Source organism: Wallemia ichthyophaga (genome assembly GCF_000400465.1).
Source record: "Wallemia ichthyophaga EXF-994 unplaced genomic scaffold scaffold11, whole genome shotgun sequence".
Lineage (NCBI taxonomy): Eukaryota > Fungi > Basidiomycota > Wallemiomycetes > Wallemiales > Wallemiaceae > Wallemia > Wallemia ichthyophaga.
The window spans coordinates 1-21,647 of record NW_008806284.1 but is presented as its reverse complement, the minus strand read 5'-3'; the positions used below and the strand labels follow the sequence as shown (position 1 = coordinate 21,647).

Sequence of the window (21,647 nt, the reverse complement as noted above, 5' to 3'; positions counted from 1 at the left end):
AAATTTGTTGGTGAAAATTGGTTGCATAATGACGTCGACGGGGATAACGATTTGGGAGTGGCTTCAAAGTGATACAGTACCAACTAGAAAGATAGTTGAAGAGAGTGACGTTGGCTTTGTTGAGTATAAAGTGTGTTGAATTGCACTGCGAACAATCAACTCACCCACCCGCCACAGCTGAAACTCACACTAAACACGACAAAGGATCGTTTGGACAGGTACATGACTCAGATGAAGTTCAGACTGTTGCAGGGTCGCGGTCGCTGTTTGTACCAGATTGGCGTTCTGGACGATGGTCATTTGATTGGATTGGATGACGCAGCGCTAGAGGATAGCTTTGAGTGCCTCAAGTACATGACAAAGGAATTGGGGCTCTCAATGTGTATACAGCGTATTCTTAACGTAACGCCTCTCCAAGTAATCCACCGGAAACCACACAAACGAACAAAGAAATCGATTAACGATGGAATTTCTCCGAGTGAGCCGCTATCGGTGGAGGAGCAGCACACCAATCAACAAGCACTTCATTCTATCCTCGATAACATCCACAAGGACGATGACGACGATGACGACTTGGATCATCTCTTCTGTGACGTAGTCGAGAGCAATTCAACTATTTCGAGTCATTTGTACGCGGAAGCACCTCCAACTCCACCCGCAAATTCCCCCACTCTTCAAATAGCCGAGATATTCATATACGCCCCTTGATCAGCTACCGTCATGGCTCTATCGGTTATAGCGCAGTGCACTAAGGTTGCTTGGCTACATGACACACACACCATCTCACTCCCCTCAAGGGCCTTATTGGAGTATCAGCAGTCCTCATTAGCGGCACTGCCATTCTCCTCTATATCTATCAAACAAGCTTAATCTATCCAGCCAACATGCCTGCTGATTCTCGCAGTGTCGTTATGACTCCAAATGAGTAAGTGTCGCATGCGTAGAAATGTTCACTGCTCAACGCCCTCCGCTTTCGCTAGGTTCGATATGCCTTACCAAGACATAACACTGCAATCAGGTGCTTATAAGATAAAAGCCTATCTGATAACACACCCCTCATCACAAACATCACGTTCACGACCAACTGTGATAATCTTCCATGCCAACGCGGGTAATATGGTGAGTTTTAAGTTAAAACAATCACACACTCACACTCAAACTCACCAGGGCCATCGCCTTCCACTCGCCCAAGTCTTCTACAAAAATTTAAACACAAATGTTTTGATGGTTAGCTACAGAGGTTATGGAAAGAGTGAAGGTGTGCCTTCTGAAGCTGGTATACGTATTGATGCCAGAGCTGCTCTCAAATTCATCCAGCAACATCCATTAACGTCATCAACCAACGTAATTCTCTATGGACAGTCAATTGGTGGAGCTGTGTGCATAGATTTGGCTAAAGATTATCCAGATTCTATTCACGCGCTGATTTTAGAAAACACTTTTACTAGTATACCCCAACTCATTCCCTCTATCATTCCCCTCCTCACCCCTTTCACTTTCTTATGCACTGAAAAATGGAATAGCGGCGAATCTATAAAGAAAATTGGAAAAAGTGTACATACACTCTTCCTTTCAGGTAGACAGGACGAAATTGTACCAGTGTCTCATATGGAGTCTCTCTATCGTACAGTCAAGGAGGATAGAGATGAGAAACTGTCGTCAATCTGCACGTGGAAATCATTTCCCCATGGTACGCACAACGACACCTGCATCAGTCCCGATTATTGGAATAGTGTGGCTGATTTCCTCAACCAAATAAGCCAAACAAACCAACAGAAAGAGCCTTTAGAATGGAGTTATGAGGAGATTAACAAACATCATCTGATGTAAAGATGTTATGTAAAGATATTATGCATCTCTTGGATATTAATTTTTTTTAAATCAAATCAGTCAATTTACATACACCTTGCACACCTATCTACTTTCAAAATTGTACTCGAATGGCGGTGGTGGGTTATCAATCTCCTCACCATCGTCAACTCCCTCATTAGATTGCTGATTGTGCTGCTGCTGTTGCACACCACCATTACCCTCACCTGCTTCGAGAGTGATATACTCAACCTCCTCACCTGCTTTGTGATCTTTGAGGATTAGTATACCTGCTCCGCCTGCCGATGCCGGTGTAGAAGAGTAGATGGATGCGATTGTTGGTCTGCGGGTTCTCCTGTTGATAGAAACAGGCGTAGATGATCCTGATTCACCTAATTCACCCTCCTTATGCACCTTGGTTGAAGCAGGCACACTCGATACGCTCCTCACTGGCGTATATCTGCCGTCCTTCGAAAATACGATGAATGGTACTTGATTTGGAGTGACTCTAGTGAGATTACCCTTAACCTCAAACTCAGGCTCAGGTTCCTTCACTTCTTCTTTGTTCTCCTCCTTCTCCTCCTTTTCATCGTCCTTCTCCTCCTCCATCTCTACATCTGCACCCTCCTTCTCCTTCTTCGCTTTAGTTTGACGGGCCTGTGCGCGCGCCGTAGTGGAAAGCACGGCAGTCTTCACTCTCTCGGCTGTCTCCTTAGTAGGCGGTTTGAGTAGTGGTGTGTAATCGAACGTCGATGGTTTGGCATTCGACACGAAATCAAGCTTAGGGATCTTAAGATGTTCATCCAATCCAATCAGAGACGTTGGAGTGAAAGAGAGAGAAATGCAATGTACCAATGGGAACCAGAACCAGAATTGAGTAAAGAGCACCATACCGACGAGCGCAGACATGTTAGTAGATCCATTCTTACTTTGCATACTGATAGTGGCGTTGCGTCCACCAGCATCGATCAATCCTTGCGCTATTGCTGCACCAAATTTGGCCATCGACTCATCGTGTCTGTCGTTGACAGTGTTTTTCAGTTGCTCACGCACTGATTTCGATTTTGGTGCGTTGGTTTCGTTCGATTGGATCAACACCAATGCTAATGCAATATAAGCATACTGGCGCACAAAGTCGATTGGGTCTTTCGATAGTGGTTCGAGAAGTTCAATGGCATCCTTTTCTATCAGTTAGCTTTTACACTGATCCAATACAAATCATACTCACCTCCAATGCTGTTCCTGCACAGGCTATACCGAGTGCCATCGCAGCTCCACATCTGACGTGTGGATTGTACGATTCAGACAGCAGCTGAACAAGTCGAGGTACTTGGCTCGGATTGCGATAAAGTATGAAACCGAGTGCTATGACAGCCACTCTCCTCACATCATCATTGACATCTGAAACAGCCACGTGGAGAAGATCCTTGATGGCCTTGTTGTTACCAGTACCTGCGTATGCGAGACCTATCGTGTATACACCACCATATCTCAGTATCCAGTCCTAGTTGGATGTATGTCAGCTTACTTCGAGCTACTACACAAACACCCACCTTATCATTCAAGAGCGTCTCAATCACCTTGTCGGCTTGCGACTCACGTCCATACATGAGGAAAGCAATACCCAGCGCCAAACCTCTGATGATTTTCTCATGCTGTGTTTCATGCGCATACTGGAGCATCTCTTCATAAGCGCTCTCGTTTCCAGTACCAAGCATTATCAAACCCATTGCGTAACCAGCGCTCTCACCGGCTATGGCAGAATCACTAAAGAGAATGTTGCGAAGGTCCGTGTAGAGCTCGTCATTTTTGGTGCCGATACCTGCAATACCTAATCCAAGAGCAGCACCGTGCTGGACGACTTCGGTTGCGCCAACGCGCTTCAAGTGGTCTTTGAGGAAGTCTAGAGCGCGACCACCGTTGTTGGCGTGAATCAATCCTAGAGCGTAGAGAGAGCCACCCTCTGAGTACTCAGATGCGTGCGATGTGGCTCCAGGTAAGTAAGGTTCGAGTAGTTGAACAGACTGGTTGAGGTTGCCTTTATGAATTACACCAAGTGAAGCCGTAGCTGTGAATTTTGACCAGTTGTTAGCTTTGCCTAGCCATTCCAAATTATCTCTCAACCACGTGTCATCTGTCGTACCAGCATGCATGAATGCATTTGCGAACGATACTGCGTTGTGGTATAGCGAAAATTTACCATCCAAGCTTTCCTTTGTGTTCTTGAGAACGAGTGGGTCTGCTTTATTATTGCGATGGAGGAATTCCAAGTTGAGTCTGATTGAAAGAGTGCCACTGAGAATCTCTTTCAACTTGTCGTAAGTCTCACCCTCTCTCTCGCTAACAACAGCAGTTACATGGCTCAAGAAATCTTGTGAAGCTGTATCGACCAAATCGAAAGCAATCTGATACGCAATGAGAACTTTGTCATTAACGCCACTTTGGATGAGTTGATCGAGCAGTTCGCCTGCAAGCTTACCATCGTTGAGTAGTAAGTGACATTGAGTAATGGAGAAATAATCAGGTGATGGTAGTATACTTGAATTGAAAAGTTTGACGAGTAATTTGAAGACGAATTGGCGTTGTTCTAAAGACACAACGACATCGGATGTAGCTTCCATCACGTATCTCAAAATATTCACGTCTTTTGATAGATTGAATACTTTCTCAACAACGTCATATCTTAAGCTATCCAAAGCGATACCAGCTGACTGCTTGTACTCCTTTTCAGAAATACACTTGGAAAACATTCTATCCACAATAGATTCCAATCTATTATCAACAGCTTGATTATGCTGGCGTTGGTGGATGTACGTGTCGATCGACTTGGATATCAGTGTTTCTACATATTCTGAGCTCTGTGTTACGTCAAACGCATCGCCTGCGCTCAATGCCAAACTGAGTGCGTCGTCTATAGCGCCCAAGTGGTAATAAACTTTTGATGCAATCAACGCAGCCAACTTCTTTGAATCTTCACCAAAATCTTTATCTTCACTTAGCGATTCTCTGATATAGCACGTATCAGTATCCTACACTTCTCGCCATGCACCAAAACTCACATCTTCCCAACGTAGTCAGATATTTCGGCCCAAAATTGGTCCACGACTCCAATTAAAGATTCTAATGCCTGGCTCCTTATAATTACATCCTCCTCATCTAATAATGATAATATTCCCGCTGCCGTCGTTAACGTTGTCATGATTGTTGATAATCAACTTAAGCTGACGCTTCGCTCCCTTACTCGATGACGCGTAAGCTGAGCACTTTGACAAAATTACTCAAAATTACTCATTTTTAACGCAAAACTTAATTTATTATTACATTTGTGCTGATTGTATAGTTTGGGTATTCTCCTTGTTACAATGTTACGATGAAAGTTTTCAACTCGTCGGAAAGGGATCGACTGTTGTTTTGAATCGATATATATCCACGCTCTTAACGTCTGTGCTATCAACCAGTCTCCAACCTCTCTGTCTATCAAAATCGTCATCTTTGTTGAGCGCTATTGTCTTGGTCCAGTAGTTTTTGGATGCGATCGGTGTTGTCTTGGGTATTAGTGACCAGTCTGTTAGAAATGCAAGTGCTGTTTCGTAGAACCATTCGTGGCGTTTTATAAAGTGTACTATCACCGTCCCACCCCATGGTCTACCCTCATACCGTTCACTTAACGTTTGACGAGGAGATCCAAGTATACCAAACTTTTTTTCATCTTTACTCAAACTCTCATCTGCACCTTCAACCAATGCAGCCACTCTATCCACTGCACTGAGATGATTTAGAGGCTCAGCATACTTCTGACCCCATTTAAACACTGTAGAGTAAGCTTCAGAGTGATTTTTATTTCCCTGACCGCGCCTTATCTGCTCCTCTTCACCGATAGTACCAGGTATGCTTTCTTGTCTAATTTTTGTCACTTCACTTGGGAACAAAAAGCCATGACTGTAAACTGTGTGGGTTTTTGGGTGGTTGTATATCCAACAGCTTTCACTGACCCATTGAATATCATGAGCCTGTGGATGATGCCTCACCCAATTTGCTGTCACCTTATCCTCTCTACCATTTCTATGATTCCTGACGAACTCTGAGTTTGCCATCCATTTAACTATATCGAACGAAAGAGCGTATGCTTGACCTCCCATGAATTTATTTTTAACGAGATAACCCCAATAAATCAACGATTTTGGTAAAATGCGAAGATGTCTTTCTAATTCGCCGAGAATGATAAAACTGTCGTCGTCTGCTTTAACAATAAAGTCAGGTCTTTTGTATTCTAGGTTAGAGTTTTGTGGGGCATTAGGGTGGGTAACAGTTAAATCCACAGCGGCGTGTTGAGCAGCAGCATCATCATTAGTAATGAAAGGATCCTTGACCGTACGATCAAAACCAAACAATTCTTTCTCCAAATCCTTATCATTAATGCGATGAAGGTCATTGAGCATGTTCTCATGTGGATTGTTGTATGCAGAAGGGAAGCTAATGAGGTGCGTGGGAAGAGTAGCAGGATCAGGCAACCAAGCATATTTAGAAGCCCAATTAAAGAATTCGTAAGATTTCCCCGAATTCATATTCTCTTTCACGTCGAGGATAACGAGATCGCCGAAGGTTTCTTGTTCAAGGTATACAGCGTGTCTAAGTGAAGATCTAGGATTTGTAATAACGAATACGACTTGAATATGCCTGCTATCTCTAGGAGAAGCATTCCGGGCGTAAGTCTGTCTAATAACGTTCCTCCGTTCAGCGTATCTATCGATGGACATAACGCCAACAAGGATGGTAACGGGAGGGAGACTGTCTGCGAGTTGATGAGGGAATGGAGATGATTCCTGGCAGTAGGATCGCCAAGGCAGTGGTTCTTTGTCCGGATTAAGATACCACATAAGAAACTTGGTTAAGCTGAAGGCAAAGAGGCTGTGAGGAAGGTTAGAAAGGAAACAATTATATTAAAGCAATCACCCACAACAGCGCTATCAAAGCATACGCGACGTTGTGTCTGGATTTTGGAAAGTACCTCTGGGAAGACAGTCTATCTAGCCAGGATCTGCGCAGTTTGAAGTCGTTGTCATCGTAATCAAAATTAGAATCCAAGCTTCTTGCCTTCCTCCGCGCGTTTCTGTTCATAATAACGCTTTGATGATGGAGGTACGACTTATAAGCGATTCTGTGCTGCGCTGAGATATTCCGGTGATTTGAGTCAATTTTGAAGTTGTGTGAATCGGCGTGTTGGTAGGTGGGAAGTTTACAAATTAATTTCAGTTTAAATCGTATACTGGATTACTCAGGGTCTCATCAGCTGTACATCAAATATACACGCATCACAACCCTCACTGAATTGGAATACCAAATGATACAAATCTCCTCGGAGTAAGAATGCAGCTTTGTGTTGGAATATTCGGAGTAGCACGACTGTCCGAGAGCAGTTCCTGGATTTTCTTGGCTTGTAATTTGCGAGGATGTAGGATTGTGGGGATACTTGGCTAATATACAGGGATCCATAGTGACTAAAAAATCTATATGTCAGCATCTATTTGTTGACTGCACGTGTCAAAGATGTAAATGGAGTGGCATTTATCTTTAGATGAGATAGGCGACAGAGCTTAAGCAGCGTATGCAGCGGGTAATCGATATACATCTAACATAGCCTAAGCAGCTATCGCTAGACATATATATATATATACATTTGCCGTAACTAAGCGATGTAATTTGGTTCCCTTTTTATCCGAAAAGATGGCTAGGCTTATTTGGACGCAAGTGAAGTTTAATTTACTCGCATTAATGACTTTATTGATAATTTACGAGTAGCGTGTTGTGTGTTACATCCAGTCAACAACAGCGTTATCTCGCATCGCGAGTTGGTAAAATAGTATATTGCAAAGGCTCTAAACTCAACAAACCACTATGAGCGAGATGGCAGCGATTCTGTGCAAAAGTATGGCTATGTTCGGTGATACTTTTAAAAAACTTTCTCAACTTTAAATTGGCAACGTTACACGCTTAAGCAATTTGATCTTACCTGAATATATCGTTAGCCTGAAATTCTTCCGTGATATCACAATTTCCACAAATCTGAAGAATTTTCACTTTGTTAAACGCAACGGAATAACAAGACAGAAGGTTTGCAAGAGGTTGTTTAGCCAGTCTTATTATAAACTAATTCCAATCTTTCAACTAGACAGAAAATAACACTTTACTAAGTATCAATTCTGATTGGTTCATTGGGTGAGCCACACTAATTACGACAAAATGGAATAGAGAGGTGAGTTCATATTTTTATCTTTTATCTGCCAAATTATATTCTATACAAGGTGTTTTAGTTTTACTTGGTTGCATCCTTAAGGAAAGTGATGATGTCGTTACGGTCCTTTGGCTTCTTAAGACCAGCGAAGGCCATCTTAGTTCCAGGAATGTACTTCTTTGGGTTTTCAAGGTAATCGAACAAAGTGTTCTCATCCCATGTGATGCCCTTCTTTACGTTGGCTTCCGTGTAGCTGAATCCTTCCGCTTGGCCTGTTTTGCGACCGAAAAGACCGTGAAGGTTTGGACCAACCTTGTGGCCTTCACCTGCGCCGACGTTGTGACATTGAGCGCATCTGTCTCCGTTAGTGGTGCTCAGTGGCGAACGACAAGTCCAAGCTTACCTAGTCTTGAAAAGACCTGCACTGTATGGGTAGGTATGTTAGAAAGGTTAATCAAATCACAGCCACCACTAACCCCTTTTCAGCTTTACCTGGTTCGTATCCCATTATTTTTTTGGAGTCTTTGTGGTTAGAGCGGAAGAGAGGCGGGCGCGTTGAAAAGCATGTGTGCTCCAATTAAAAACGTTGAATTTATCATCCATTATGTTTATGGTAATTGGTGGCTACTTTGATTCTCTATTACTCCACATATACCCCACTCTCTCTAGTTTTAGATAGTACACCGCCATTGCTCGTGAAAATCTTTCTTGGCGGAGCAACTGGCTATAAATGGAAATTAAAGTTATTTTGAATCAATACATTATCAATCAGGTAATTACAAGTAAAACAAAGCCAAGTACGATCAATGATCCTCCTAGCACGCTGAATAATGTCAGTGGTACGTGATTTACTAGCACATCCACTATCTGCACCAACACAATCGTCAATAGCGACTGATCATCTCTGTTAGTGTTGAATACGTCTAGAACTTGAAACTCACTCCAACAGATGCCATAACTGGACCCCATATAAAACAAAGTGCCTGTGCATGATCCATCAGTACTAAACACGGCTCAATACTCCTTAAACTCACTATAAAAGCTCCATTAAACACCATACCAAACATCACCATCGCTGCTATATATCCATAAGCGGCCGCAGAAGGTGGGAGTTCAAACTTTTCCCAACCAATCCAGTGAAGTATAGGTATAGGTATCCATAAAGTGAGCACAGTGATTAATCCTATACTTGTACTGACGAGATTAGGATGTAAGCCGAAAGGGGGGTTTGTCGCGAGTGTGGATATAGAATTGCTGCTCTCTCTCCTACTCATACTCATTCTATGTAAATTACCACTACTAACGTTATTGGCTTCAATGAGTGGAGATGTAGAGTTAGCGTGGTTCAGAAAGCCAGGTCTCTGAGATGTTTTTAGGGTATCATCAATTTCGTCTTGATTGTTTGTTTCATAATTGAATTGTTCATGCTCATATTCGTCACCGTCGTCTCTGTGTTTTTTTTGATGTTCGACATCCTCCTCATCTGAACTCTCACCGAAATCGAAAGCGTCAGACTCATATTCATCTCGTTCGTCATTATCATGCTTATCAGGTAAACTTGCGTATTTCTTAAGACAAACTTCGAAAAGTGCGAAAGTGAGACTACCAATGAATACCAAGAGATCGCCAAGCAATGCTGTTGAAAATCTAGCTCTCTTTTCGCCTTCCTCGAGGGGTGTTTCGCGTGAAGATCTTTCACCTCCATACGCAATCAACACAACACCAGAACAAGCCAGGACAACAGCGCCTAGCTTAGACTTTTGTAGTTTCTCACCGAGGAGGTATATTGCGAAAATATATGCCCAGAAAGCTGAGCTGGAGGTGTTTATCAGAGACGATTGCGGAGTGGGGGGAGGGGTAGTTACCTATTCCAAATAGCAGTGAGATCAGCAACACTGGATGAAAATAATTAGAGGGATTAATCAGATAGGAATGATCTGACACACGTCGTGTATTTGACAGATACCCACCAACAGACAGCGGCAAGTGTAGCCATAGCGGTGAGGAAGTACATTCTAATCAAGCTAACTTTGACCGGGAGAATATCCCAGAAGCCAGCGTTGTGTGAAGGCTGACTGGCATTTGGGGTGAGTACGTTGCGTGTTGCTAGAGCGAGACCTTTGAGGTAGAGCTTCGAAGGGACGCTGCTAGTAATCTTGAGGAAGAGAAGGTGAAGAGGAAGACAGAAACAGAAGCTGGAGTGTGCTAGATAGAGCATAAAGTAAGGCTTTGAGTAGCCTAAGCGTGATTCAACGACTTGAGCCAATTCAGTCTCTGCAGCGTAAGAGATGAGTGAAGAAATGAAGATGAGTATTCCTGCGATTCCACCTAATTTATTCATTTCATCTGATATTCGTCGTCGTCGTTCCTTTGAACCTTACAATGACCGTGTATCAGCAATTCGCGGGAATTTTATCTGAAATTTCGAATAACAAATCTGGAAATATTCTTCATCTCCCAGATTTATTCGCTCAACTATGCGATAACATTCTTCATTCGAATCTCAACGACGCTGAACGCGAAGCATGGAGCCTAGAGAGGAATACTTGGACGCTTATACACGCAATCTACGAAGATCGTTTGGCTGGTTTGGATGATGGATTCTCAGCAAATGAGATCTTACAATCAAATATTTACACTCCACCACTCACCCTCACTCAACCACTCATTTCTCAATCCAACGAACTTCTGGAACTTAATACTATCAGACAATGGCTCCATAGCATCCCCACTCCTTTATACCCCGTCGAAATCCGCAAAGGCTACCACACTTACACTAAAAACAAGCTCAAGCAGGCAAAGAGACAGGGAAGTACTCCCCCTTCTCTTGTCACTTCCATTGATCCTGACGCTCCCCTTCGTCAACGCAAGCAACTCGACGTGGAGGATTCTCAGTATGATAAACCTCTCACGCGCACTCTCTTCGAATACATCCGTTTGGGCAGAATGGACTTGGCGTTGGATGCTTGTCGCTCATCCGATCAGCCCTGGCGTGCTGCTAGTTTGCGTGGTGGTCAGTTGTGGGATGATCCTTCGCTAGCTTCTCCCGAAATTGCTCTCAATAATGGTATATCCGGCAACAAGCAGCGTAAACTTTGGAAACAAATTGCTTCACAACTGAGCGAGAACCCTGACTTTGACCCATACGAGAGGGCTCTGTATGGTTGTCTGTCGGGTACTCTCTCTTCAGTCATACCCGTGTGCAGCACTTGGGAGGATCACCTTTGGGCACGCGTAAATGCCTTGATGGAGAGAAAAATTGATGAATCACTTAGAAATACTGGTGGATATTGGTATGAATCTATAGACAATACCAACGCTCCCGAAAGCGAACCAGTCGCCGAAAACTTGGAAGCAATCTTTGAAGAAATACTCAAGCTGGGCGGTAACGTCGGCAACTCAGCCCATAATCCTTTCAGAATCACTCAAACAAATGTCATGCTTGAGAGAACAAATCATTTGCTGACCAACTTTGCTTCTCAAATCCCCCAAACAGCTCAGATGGTATCTCCTGATGCTTTCGCACATTTGATTAGATTCTTTGCCCACCTTGTTCTCTTTCTTCGTGCAATCGACGACGAAAATCCAACAGAGGATGTACCCAACGGACCCGCTGAGATTATATTAGAAGTCTACGTGCGCACTCTTGAGCAACGTAACGAAGCGAAGGAGCTGGTAGGAATGTATGCAGGCTGTCTTGGTGAAGGTGCTGGTGGGGAGTCGTTTGCCCACTATCTCCATTCACTTGACATAACCACACCAATTGATGTCAGGAAAGCCGCTCTGATGCAAACGCGTGAGCATGGATTGGATTTGGAGGGTGTTGCATGCAGAACTGTTGAGCTGACACTTATCGACACATTTACTAGATTACCGGAAGTACCCACAATAGCACCAGATATTACAACATTCGCAAATACCAGTAATTTGTCGTACAAAAATCTCTCTCTGCTTAGATCCATAGAGTGGCTCATCTTTGCAAAAGAAACTTACAGATTCGCATTGGTACAGAGTAATGGGCTGATGAGGTACTTTTTGGCAAGTGGTAATGTTTCTGCTGCTTACAAGCTTCTCGACTCGCTACCAGCTGATCTAATGGCGCATCAACCAAACAGCAACATGGAAGAGGAAGACGTCATTAGTATCGACGATCAAATTGTCGAATATAGTGGATATAAACAGCTATTTGAGCTGCTTGATAATCACACCAAACTCGTTGAGCTGTGGACGGCCCAACCTGATACTAACAAAGTTGCTAAATTGGATTACAAAGCTTGGTCAGATCAGGTGGAGGTGGGTGATTGTTTTGATGATATGCTTCTGACTCAATTATATGTTCACTAGACACTTACTCACATTGTCAAGGAGAAGTCAATGGAGATTTTCACTACTGAGTGGATGAGGCTTGGAGAAGACGCTCACGAGAAGCGGGTGATGGAGTTGGAGAGAATAAGAGAGATATACATACCGGAGCTGGTACATAGATTGCATACATCCCTTTACGAAGCCAAGTCTATCAACATTGGGTGAGTGTGGATGTCACAGCAACCGCTCAATCTAATCAAAATATAGATATATTGACCAAGCACTCAACCTTGCTAACACCGTGGCTGATGAGCGCTACCGCATCTACCTCGAGTTCGTAAGACGGTCAACATCACTGATAAAGAAGGGCGTCGCCGGTTCGAACACCCTGGCAAGCTATCTCGAGCTAGTAAAAAGAGCGGCTTTGTCAAAACTCCACTATGAAGAAGTCCAAGGTATACAAACAGACGTATTTAAACAAGTCTGATATCGTATTTATTTGAATCAATTGCGCATATGTATGTGGGTATAAATTAACTTGAAATTCTATCAGAAGGCTCTTTTGTGAACTATATCAGGATCTTCAGCGAAAGCCTCAGCCGATATCCACATCTATAAGATAAAGTTAGTTGGTTGTGAGAATATAGCCTCCCCAAAGACACACCTTTTTGAAAGTACTCAAACCAGCTAAGATAGATCCACCAATCCATGTAGAGTACTTGCGTTCAGGTGGGGCGTAGATCTTAATTTTGACATCCTTAAGTGCCAGCCTCTTGACGTCTGCGAGCAATCTATCACCGAAGCCTGGGTTTCTTTTCTTAGGGGACTTTATTGAAGCTACTGGCCACACACTTACCTTTAGTCAAGGTTGATCCACCAGATAAAATGATATTGCCAAAGAGGGATTTTCGGAGGTCAAGATCAGACCTGTTTATAGAATCTACGACAACTTGATGTACACCTGCGTCTTCCAAACCAACGAGTTCTGGATTGAAGAGTATCTCTGGTGCTCTAAACCTCTCGGGACCTAGCTGTGGGGGTAGTGAGAAGAGGTATGAAGGGAAGGAGAAGACGCACTCTAATTGTGTGTCCATCAGGCAGCTTAAACTCCTCTTTACGCGCATTGTCACCCCTACTAGCAGCCTCCTTCTCTTCTTTCTGTGGATTGAGAGCCACGTAGCAGCACTTTTCCTTTATTGTCCTTACAACTTCCAATTCTGCGGATGTTGTCAAGTTGAAACCGGACCTCCTCAACAGCATCTGTAAGTTATAAGTGACATCCCTACCAGCGACGTCAACCCTTCTAATAGCATGTGGCATTGAGAAGCCCTCATAGACAGGAACGGCGTGAGTGACACCATCACCAGAATCCAAGACTAAACCAGTTGTTCTACCAGAGGAGTAGAGAGATAAAACCGCTTGTACCGAAGTAAAAAGGGCAGGAACATTGAAAGTTTCAAAGAATATTTGAGCAGCAATGTCTCTGTTTTGGCGTGGATTGAGCGGTGCTTCTGTGAGTAACACAGGATGCTCCTCTGAAAGTGCTTTGAGTTCATCAGCGTATATGTGAGACCAAATTCTCTCCATATCTTCCCAGTCTGTGACGATACCGTGTTCCTGTATGCGTTAGGTGTGTGTGGGTTTTTCGCCAGCGGTACATACCATTGGATACTTAATTTTAAGCAATCCACGCAGCTCTTGAGCTTTTCTGCCAATAAATTGCTCGCCTTCTAAGCTTCCTGCCATAACTCTTGCATGTTTTGGTCTCCCAACGCTGAATATTGGTTAAGTGGGGAAGTAAGGAAAGAAGAATCGACCGACTGTGACTATGAGGAGTAATTTGAGTATAAAAGACCCGCAAGCGCGCCAACCTACGGGAAAGAAGCAACTTGGATGATCCTCGCCTGCGAAACCAGCTTTGATTGTACCGGAGCCCTTTGAAATATAAATATGGTTGTGAATGATGAAATCCGATTGCCCACATTATCAATCACAATCGGCGCATTAACCAGTACATCACCGTCCATCGTCGTTTGAGTTTGAGTGACGCGCCTTATTGTATTTTCAAGTTGAACGATGAGGACGACGCGATCACAAACGAAGAAATCTCCAACCAATCAATCTCCTTCGAAATTGCCTTTGAAATCTAATCAATCTTTTGTTTCTCCTACACTTGGACGGGCTCAAGCTACAACAGCAACTGCTGCAACAAACGCAGCGCGTAGAGTCGTCGTCGCTGAAGGTCAAAAGAGGCGTACCACTACAAATCACAAAGGTAAACTGTCTATCGCCCAATACTCGCCAGAGAAGGAGCCTATCAAGGTTAGATTCAGTTGCAGTGCCAGTGACTCACATTCCTAACTCACCTGCTAGACTTATTTACGAGTTAGAAATCCTGACGCTGGAACTAGAGACCGCTCCCTTAGTGATCCTTATTTACAAGTCATTAGCCCAACTCAAGTTGAGTTGACAGCTCCCTCAGATTCTTTGTTAGGCGGCAGCAGACTCTCACTTGGCGCTGGAATCAGCTCAGAGAGATATGCCTTCACAAAGGTATTCCATCCAAACCTCTCTGATATGCCTTCAACCGCCTCGAAAGAGAAGATGCAATTGTCTTCTTCACAATCAGATTTCTTCACTCAAACGACTCTTCCACTCGTTGAAGATGTTCTTCTCAAGTCTCAGAATGCTCTCTTATTCGCTTATGGTGTCACAAACTCTGGTAAAACATACTCAATGCAAGGTGGCCAAGGTGAAGGTCAGGAGGGCATCATTCCGCGCACTTTGGATGTCATTTTTAACAGTATCGGTGATTTGAAAGCCAATCACGATTTCAGACCATCAAAGGTCTCAGCCGTGGAAAGCACCCGCCACTCTCCACACGCTAGCTTACTCTCTGGTTTATCTGGACATCGTAATCAGCATGCTCAATTCTTCCACGATGTTTTCCCTGGAAAACCTAATCCTGTTTCTCAATCCGAGGACACGTCTTTCAATCTTGACAAAAACTACAAGTACGCAATCTGGATTTCTTTTGCTGAAATTTACAATGAGAAGGTTTATGATTTGCTTGAGAGTCTGCCATCCACCTCCAACTTACACCCCAGCAATAGCGTTGGTAGCATGGGTACTGCTACTTCAAAGAAAACAACCATAGTCGTTAAGCGTAAAGCGCTTGGATTGAGGAGCGATAGAGATGCTGACGCCAAGTACATTGAAGGATTGAGAGAAGTTCGTTGTGACACCCCTGAGGTGGGTTTGAAGTGTTGTCTTGATTTAAAGGTGATGGCTGACAGTCCCTACAGCAAGCAAGAGCCTTACTAGAGCTTGGCACACACAACAGACAAGTATTCTCGACACTCGCAAACCGCGCTAGTAGTCGTTCACACTCCATCTTCAACATTCGCGTGATGAGAGTGAATAGTGGAGCACAGAAGGTGATTATTTGTGTTTAAAACACGCAAATGCTAACAGATGTTCAGGATCCGAATGCAGTTTCGTTTTCTCGTTTCTCACTGGTCGATTTAGCTGGTTCTGAGAGAAGCAAAAACACTGGCAATACAGGTGAACGTCTGCGTGAAGCTGGTAACATTAACAAGTCTTTGATGGTTTTGGGTCAATGTATGGAGATCCTCCGTGCTAATCAGCGTCGTCAGGAGAATAAGAAGGTACGTTATTCTCGTCCTTTGTTAAATCACACCCAAAATTAAAGCATTACAGCCAGCACCGGTACCATTTAGACATTCCAAGTTGACAGAGATATTCCAATCCTTCTTTGTCGGAGACGGCAAGGCAGTAATGTTGGTGCATTGCAACCCATTCGACACATCATTCATGGAAACGTCCCATGTAATGAAGTTCTCAGCTGTAGCTCGCGATGTCAACGTCTCAAAAGCGCCATCAACCTTGCTTCCTAAGAAGGTTAACTCTACCATCAAAGACACATTAGGTGCAATTAGAGAGAGGATCGGACATACGCCAAGCAATAGCAGTCATAAAAGTATCAAAAGTAGTGACGAGAGCTTGAGCGATAAATTCGTCAATGTTCAAGTGGGAGATCAAAGCATAGCTATGGAGGACGAAGCGGACACAGATAACCGTGCAACAGATGAAGAGGGTAGTGAGATAGACAGCGACGATGAGAACGATCCTTTCACAGAATTCCTCTTTTCTGAACTCCAAGACATGAAGGAAAGATGGCTTGAAGCTGAGATGCGTTGTGCGGAGATAGAAATGGGAACCAGAGAGGAGTGTCTTGAGCTGATGCGTGAGCAATTGACGCTACAAGAGGTAGAGTTTGCGGATAGACTTAGAACGGAATCAGAACAGAGTGAGATTAACACCAACAAGAAGATTGAGCTAGTCAATCAATTGCACGTTGCAAGTCAGCGCAGAAAAGACCAGGCGAAATTCGAAGTGCTAGGTGAGGAAGATGAGGATGCCATGAACAACAGCATGATTGATAAGGAGAATTACGACGAAAGTGTGTTCAACACACCCACAGTCAATCGAGACGGCAAAATAACAGACTATGACGGTAATCAGCTAGTCAAATAGCTCTCAAACTAAACAGTGTATCGTCTATTCATTTAAGCTTTGTTGACAGCTCTTTTTCTTATACGTTAAAACCTAGAAACAAAAAATTTGATCAGTCAACTTTGAAACAGCGCGCGGAGCAGGATACTTGAGGTCATCAAGGTGCTTCTTCATTGCGTTGATCATTGGAGGTGGACCACAGAGCAAAACTTTGCCTTCTTTGTCTGCCGATGGGAAGCGTTCCTCGATCATTTGTTTGTTAACAAAGCCGATACCGCCATCCCAGCTGGCTGGTGGTGAGTTGAGGCAGTAAAGCACTCTAAGTCTGTTTTTGCCGTTGTCTTGCTCCTGCTTGACGAGATGATCAATTTCTTTCTTCATGAGAATGTCATCGATTGAGACATTGGCGTAGATCAGGTCTACTTTGGTGGTGTCGAGTGGATTTTTGAGAATAGCACGGATGACCTGAGTGACACGTGTGTTAGCGCAACACACCATTTAAAGGGATGTCATACTTGAAGCATTGGAGTGATACCAGTTCCACCAGCAATCATACCAAGGTGATGAGTAAGATTCTCGTTATACTTAAATTGACCCTTTGGACCCCTAATACGCACATTCTGACCAACTTTGAGCTTATCAAGGAAGAGACTGATGTTTCCTTGATCGTATGTCTTTACGACGAGATCAAAGTAGCCCTTGTCATCGTCTGAGGAAGTAGGAGTGTATGATCTCATAATTTGCTTGCCGTTGATCTCAGCTTGGACTGAAATGTGTTGTCCGATTGGCAAGCCCAGTACATCGTCCTTATTTGGCAATCCGAAGCGATAGAGGGCGGTGTTTGGGCTAAGCTTGGTCTTTTCAACTAAAGGGAATTCCTTGAACACCTTTGGATCGAGCACTGGCTTTGGTTTGCTGGTAAATACTGCGAAGACAGCGTAAACAATCGTGCGCAGGGGAGAAACAAAGCGTCTGCTTACAGCCGAGGTATCCGCCCAATCCAAATGCAATTAGTATACCAGCTACTGCTGCTAAAATGTATGGGTCTTTGATCGCAGGTATTTCAGTCATGGTTGCGAGTGCACAACGATGAGATGGTCACGAATTAGATTGAAAATTGGCAGCTTCAGTAGTTTACCACTTTCTCCGGATCTCCTCAATCGCGTCCAGTCCAGCTTCCCCAGCATACGCACGCCCACACATGCACAATCCGAGCTGATCACCAGGGTTACAAACGGATACGATGTACTTCTTAAGGCTGATACGGGTGATGGAAAGTGAGTTGCAGTTGGTCGCATTCTCTCCGATCTCACCCTGTCTTCTCTCTTCAGGTCACTTGGGTTGCTGCTATCTCTTTTATCACAGGCATCACGCACGCGAGCAGATGAAAAGTCTAGCAGCCGGAGCAGGAGGGTGACATTTGATCCTCTCGCAATGAGCACAAGCTTCGCCAGCGTGAACGAGGACGATAGACAGAGTATCCTTGGATTGATTATGGTCCCAACATATGAGCTACTACGGCAATATACTTTCTGGAGCGAGTCTTTATACCCACAGACTTACTCCAGCTACGTCGGCGCACTCTATCGCTCACCAAATTTATCCACCTCAGATCAAGTGTTGACATTGCGCTCTACAATCCCCAAGGTACTCGTCTGCACCCCTAACGGCCTAGCTGATGCATTAGCTCACGACCCAAGCCTCTTTAACATTCAAGCGAAGCGCAACATAGTCCAAGACCTCAGCTGCATCGCGCTTGATGAGGTTGACGCGCTCCTACCATCGCCATCAACAAGAAGATCGACAAGATCGTTCAAGAAATCGCCAAAGAAGAAAAAGGACGTCTTATACCCGCTCATAGATGCTTTGATGGGAGGTCGCGATCGCAAAATACAGTTCATCGCGACGAGCGCGTCCCTCAACGCACCCCTAAGGGGTCATCTTAAGGTCGAAAAGCGTTGGGCTGGTCCAGCTACCTCATACATCAATGCTGACACCAGCGATAAGGGCACAAGAGTGAGACACTGTTGTGTTGTGGTTAACAACCGTGGTGAAATTCGCAACATTCGTACAAACGATAGTGAAATTGGTGGCAGTAAGGAGTTGCAACTCAGACGCAATGAGGTGAGCAAGTTTTTAGGAGAGGCGAATGAGGACGAGAATTTATTCGAAAGTGTAGCAGCGGCATTTGCGATATGGAGTGCACACAATGATAACAATGGGTCTGCAGTACTGATTGTACCATCGAACGCATCGATAAAGCGGCTAGAGGATTTCTTTGGTGAGCTTGGTCTTAACGCACGCCAGCTCGTCAACCTTTCAAAGGACGATGATCAAGATGAAGGGTTGCAGGAGAACGTAGGTGATGACGATAAAGGAACACTTTACATTACCCACGAGCATGCTGTACGGGGCTTGCACATGCCTTCTCTCGAGCTTGTTATGATTGCAGGTCCAACAAAGGATGTCACAAAGTACTCGCACATATCTGGTCGTGTGGGTAGGTTTGGACAGAGCGGCTCGCCTCAAGTTGTCACCTTTGTCAGAGAGACTGTTACAGACGACAAGATCAACGGGGAGGAAGAAAAGGCCATGCAGCATACCTTTAATCGCGCCAAAATCACTCCAGAGCCATGGAATACAGTGGTTGAGTGAAGTGGAGCAGAGGTTTAGAGATTATAGAAAGCATAACTTATTGGAATATTGTAATGTATTGATGTCATATACTAAAGAAAGGCATGTGTTTGTAGTCTGAATACACACATACGCACAGTCTATCAATTCTAGCCATTGCTTCTGCTGAACCAGGCAAACGAATTTCAGGTACTCATCACAGCACTGAACACTGGAGCATAACAAAAGTATAACCGTGTAATAACCACCTATTTGAGTGATTGGCGAGCAATTTGTCCCATTTCATCACCCTTGCTTACATCACCCCGCCTTTGAGTAAAGCTAAGTATCATCGACTTTCATATGCTGTGTCAGCGTTATTCGGGACGCTTTGAGCTTATGAAACATTCTACCCATTTACTCAAGCAAATTTGGGACACTCTTACTTTTTCTGATGTTCCTGAAAAAGTCATGCCGACGTCCTTACACAATTCAAACCAATCGCTATTTTACAATTAAACTCTGACCAAGGATGTATCAACCTAACCACCAACTATAGCAACCTTATTCTCATTGACAAATGGTGCCGATGTTCATCCACGAGATACTGCTATCCCGTCTCCACCTTGTAAGGACGTATATGAGACCTGTATCGAGGCTGCACAGCTTTATCTGAAATCATGTAGTCTGTGAATTCAAGCGCTCAAATGAGGTCATTGCGAGAGCGGTGATGAACTTGTCTGAATTGGAGGAAGGTATAGAAAATATAAACACCTGCGTAGTGTGTTATTGAACAACTAAAAGTCAATGTCTAAAGAGCTCAAAGACGGGTGTATGTTGGTTAGCGCTTTGAAATCATCACTAACTTGCGGCGCAGTCTTCTTAAGTACACCAAAGCAATACTGGAGTCTGGAGCAGTGTTCCGGATGATGACCATCTTTCACAAAAGCTTTGACTAATCCTTCAAGTATCTGCACTCTGCGCTGATGTATTCGTGGCTCGCACACCCGGATCAGCGTGCTTAGCGCGTCGAGAGCAGCCGTCTGGACAGGCAAGGAGTGTTCGTTTGGAGAGGCAATAAGAAGAGTTTTGTTGATCTGTGGGATGATAGCCTGTTGTTGTTAGATGAGACTGACACTATTTTGATTAACGCCCGCCCACCTTCAGAAACCGCACAGAATTTATATCCATCGCTTCTAGCAATTGAGGCAGTACAGTGAAAGTTGGAAACAATACAGCCAGCTTATCCCCTGCATAGAACCAAGGCTGAATGACACTATCCAATGTGAGTTTGTAGAGTGATTCTGTGTCAACTGTCGTCTTGCGATAGAGAGCTAGCGTGGCTTCTACAGCGCCGATAAGCAATTCCGCGCCGTGATCTTGTGCGAAAAATGTAAGGGCAGTAGAAAACGACTGGTGAGGGTGTCAGAAGGTACCGAAGAAGAAAATGCAAAACTCACACTTTCCCACAGTGTGCGCAGACCAGCCTGATTGATAAGTTTACTATCTAACGTATCTATGAGCATCCTTGCAAGTCTCACACCGCGCACCTTAAAGAAAGGCTCGGGGTCATCAAGCATGCTCATAGTTGGAGGCAGGAACATGAACCAGCATTGCGACACCTTAGGTTTGTGTGAGCGGAGCGCTACAGTAAAGATGGTATCGTACATCCGTGATACTCATGAGGAGTGCTAATGTACCCCAAATGCCAAACTTGTGCGTCTTCCATGCAGGTGCATCGATAGAATCGATGTGCTCATTAGCGAGATCCCTCATCCTAACTCTTCCCGTGTCCGCATTGACGCTCTTGTGCTGATTTGAGAAATAAGGCTTAATGTGGTTGAAAATAACGCGCTGAACGACGTCAAGCCTTCTCTGAGAGCGTTTGTCGATGATATCGTTGATGGAGACTGATGAAGAGATGAGGAAAGACAAGCAAAGCTACTTTAAACGCACTGAGAATTCGCTGGTTGAGTTGCTCGCCAGACCAAGACTCGTTGCTATCGAAGAACGGGCCGAGTTGGGATATAGCCATGGCGGTGTCCTCGTATCGATCCAAGCTATCGATGAACTTGTTCACTGCATCTGGGCCTGAGAATATCGCGCTTGACGTAACTTTCAGATCATCGCACATCTGCGGACTGCCAGGTCT

At 44.2% G+C, this 21,647-nt stretch overlaps 12 protein-coding genes across 12 annotated transcripts; 5 read left to right on the top strand and 7 right to left on the bottom strand.

Annotated features, from left to right (window-relative positions):
* Window positions 1-28: 28 nt before the first annotated feature.
* Window positions 29-708, top strand: J056_000653 (GTP-binding protein 2; the record flags this gene model as incomplete). Its single annotated transcript, XM_009270281.1, has 2 exons — window positions 29-130; window positions 178-708. The coding sequence occupies 2 exons, from the start codon at window positions 29-31 to the stop codon at window positions 706-708; spliced, it is 633 nt and encodes a 210-aa protein (XP_009268556.1).
* Window positions 709-884: 176 nt separating this feature from the next.
* Window positions 885-1,830, top strand: J056_000652 (Protein bem46; the record flags this gene model as incomplete). The annotated part of the gene is made up of 3 exons (XM_009270280.1): window positions 885-925; window positions 981-1,119; window positions 1,168-1,830. The coding sequence occupies 3 exons, from the start codon at window positions 885-887 to the stop codon at window positions 1,828-1,830; spliced, it is 843 nt and encodes a 280-aa protein (XP_009268555.1).
* An 84-nt stretch (window positions 1,831-1,914) lies between these two features.
* On the bottom strand, window positions 1,915-5,008 carry J056_000651 (26S proteasome non-ATPase regulatory subunit 1; the record flags this gene model as incomplete). Its single annotated transcript, XM_009270279.1, has 4 exons — window positions 1,915-2,988; window positions 3,038-3,313; window positions 3,363-4,815; window positions 4,869-5,008. 4 exons carry the CDS (start codon window positions 5,006-5,008, stop codon window positions 1,915-1,917), a joined length of 2,943 nt encoding a protein of 980 aa, XP_009268554.1.
* A 181-nt stretch (window positions 5,009-5,189) lies between these two features.
* Window positions 5,190-6,927, bottom strand: J056_000650 (uncharacterized protein; the record flags this gene model as incomplete). The annotated part of the gene is made up of 2 exons (XM_009270278.1): window positions 5,190-6,717; window positions 6,767-6,927. 2 exons carry the CDS (start codon window positions 6,925-6,927, stop codon window positions 5,190-5,192), a joined length of 1,689 nt encoding a protein of 562 aa, XP_009268553.1.
* Window positions 6,928-8,122: 1,195 nt separating this feature from the next.
* J056_000649 (Cytochrome c) lies at window positions 8,123-8,549 on the bottom strand (the record flags this gene model as incomplete). Its single annotated transcript, XM_009270277.1, has 3 exons — window positions 8,123-8,396; window positions 8,445-8,465; window positions 8,518-8,549. 3 exons carry the CDS (start codon window positions 8,547-8,549, stop codon window positions 8,123-8,125), a joined length of 327 nt encoding a protein of 108 aa, XP_009268552.1.
* A 415-nt stretch (window positions 8,550-8,964) lies between these two features.
* J056_000648 (uncharacterized protein) lies at window positions 8,965-10,259 on the bottom strand (the record flags this gene model as incomplete). Its single annotated transcript, XM_009270276.1, has 4 exons — window positions 8,965-9,024; window positions 9,076-9,856; window positions 9,907-9,936; window positions 9,988-10,259. The coding sequence occupies 4 exons, from the start codon at window positions 10,257-10,259 to the stop codon at window positions 8,965-8,967; spliced, it is 1,143 nt and encodes a 380-aa protein (XP_009268551.1).
* Window positions 10,260-10,329: 70 nt separating this feature from the next.
* Window positions 10,330-12,833, top strand: J056_000647 (Nucleoporin; the record flags this gene model as incomplete). Its single annotated transcript, XM_009270275.1, has 4 exons — window positions 10,330-10,429; window positions 10,503-12,334; window positions 12,386-12,567; window positions 12,614-12,833. The coding sequence occupies 4 exons, from the start codon at window positions 10,330-10,332 to the stop codon at window positions 12,831-12,833; spliced, it is 2,334 nt and encodes a 777-aa protein (XP_009268550.1).
* Window positions 12,834-12,895: 62 nt separating this feature from the next.
* Window positions 12,896-14,373, bottom strand: J056_000646 (Actin-2; the record flags this gene model as incomplete). Its single annotated transcript, XM_009270274.1, has 7 exons — window positions 12,896-12,958; window positions 13,011-13,150; window positions 13,203-13,377; window positions 13,424-13,963; window positions 14,009-14,120; window positions 14,202-14,281; window positions 14,329-14,373. The coding sequence occupies 7 exons, from the start codon at window positions 14,371-14,373 to the stop codon at window positions 12,896-12,898; spliced, it is 1,155 nt and encodes a 384-aa protein (XP_009268549.1).
* A 49-nt stretch (window positions 14,374-14,422) lies between these two features.
* J056_000645 (Kinesin-like protein KIF20A) lies at window positions 14,423-16,903 on the top strand (the record flags this gene model as incomplete). The annotated part of the gene is made up of 5 exons (XM_009270273.1): window positions 14,423-14,668; window positions 14,720-15,598; window positions 15,652-15,783; window positions 15,829-16,014; window positions 16,067-16,903. 5 exons carry the CDS (start codon window positions 14,423-14,425, stop codon window positions 16,901-16,903), a joined length of 2,280 nt encoding a protein of 759 aa, XP_009268548.1.
* Window positions 16,904-16,975: 72 nt separating this feature from the next.
* J056_000644 (NADH-cytochrome b5 reductase 1) lies at window positions 16,976-17,953 on the bottom strand (the record flags this gene model as incomplete). Its single annotated transcript, XM_009270272.1, has 3 exons — window positions 16,976-17,347; window positions 17,398-17,807; window positions 17,863-17,953. The coding sequence occupies 3 exons, from the start codon at window positions 17,951-17,953 to the stop codon at window positions 16,976-16,978; spliced, it is 873 nt and encodes a 290-aa protein (XP_009268547.1).
* A 363-nt stretch (window positions 17,954-18,316) lies between these two features.
* Window positions 18,317-19,537, top strand: J056_000643 (uncharacterized protein; the record flags this gene model as incomplete). The annotated part of the gene is made up of 1 exon (XM_009270271.1): window positions 18,317-19,537. The coding sequence occupies one exon, from the start codon at window positions 18,317-18,319 to the stop codon at window positions 19,535-19,537; it is 1,221 nt and encodes a 406-aa protein (XP_009268546.1).
* Window positions 19,538-20,292: 755 nt separating this feature from the next.
* J056_000642 (uncharacterized protein) lies at window positions 20,293-21,629 on the bottom strand (the record flags this gene model as incomplete). Its single annotated transcript, XM_009270270.1, has 5 exons — window positions 20,293-20,607; window positions 20,657-20,908; window positions 20,956-21,117; window positions 21,164-21,405; window positions 21,452-21,629. The coding sequence occupies 5 exons, from the start codon at window positions 21,627-21,629 to the stop codon at window positions 20,293-20,295; spliced, it is 1,149 nt and encodes a 382-aa protein (XP_009268545.1).
* Between the last annotated feature and the right edge of the window lie 18 nt (window positions 21,630-21,647).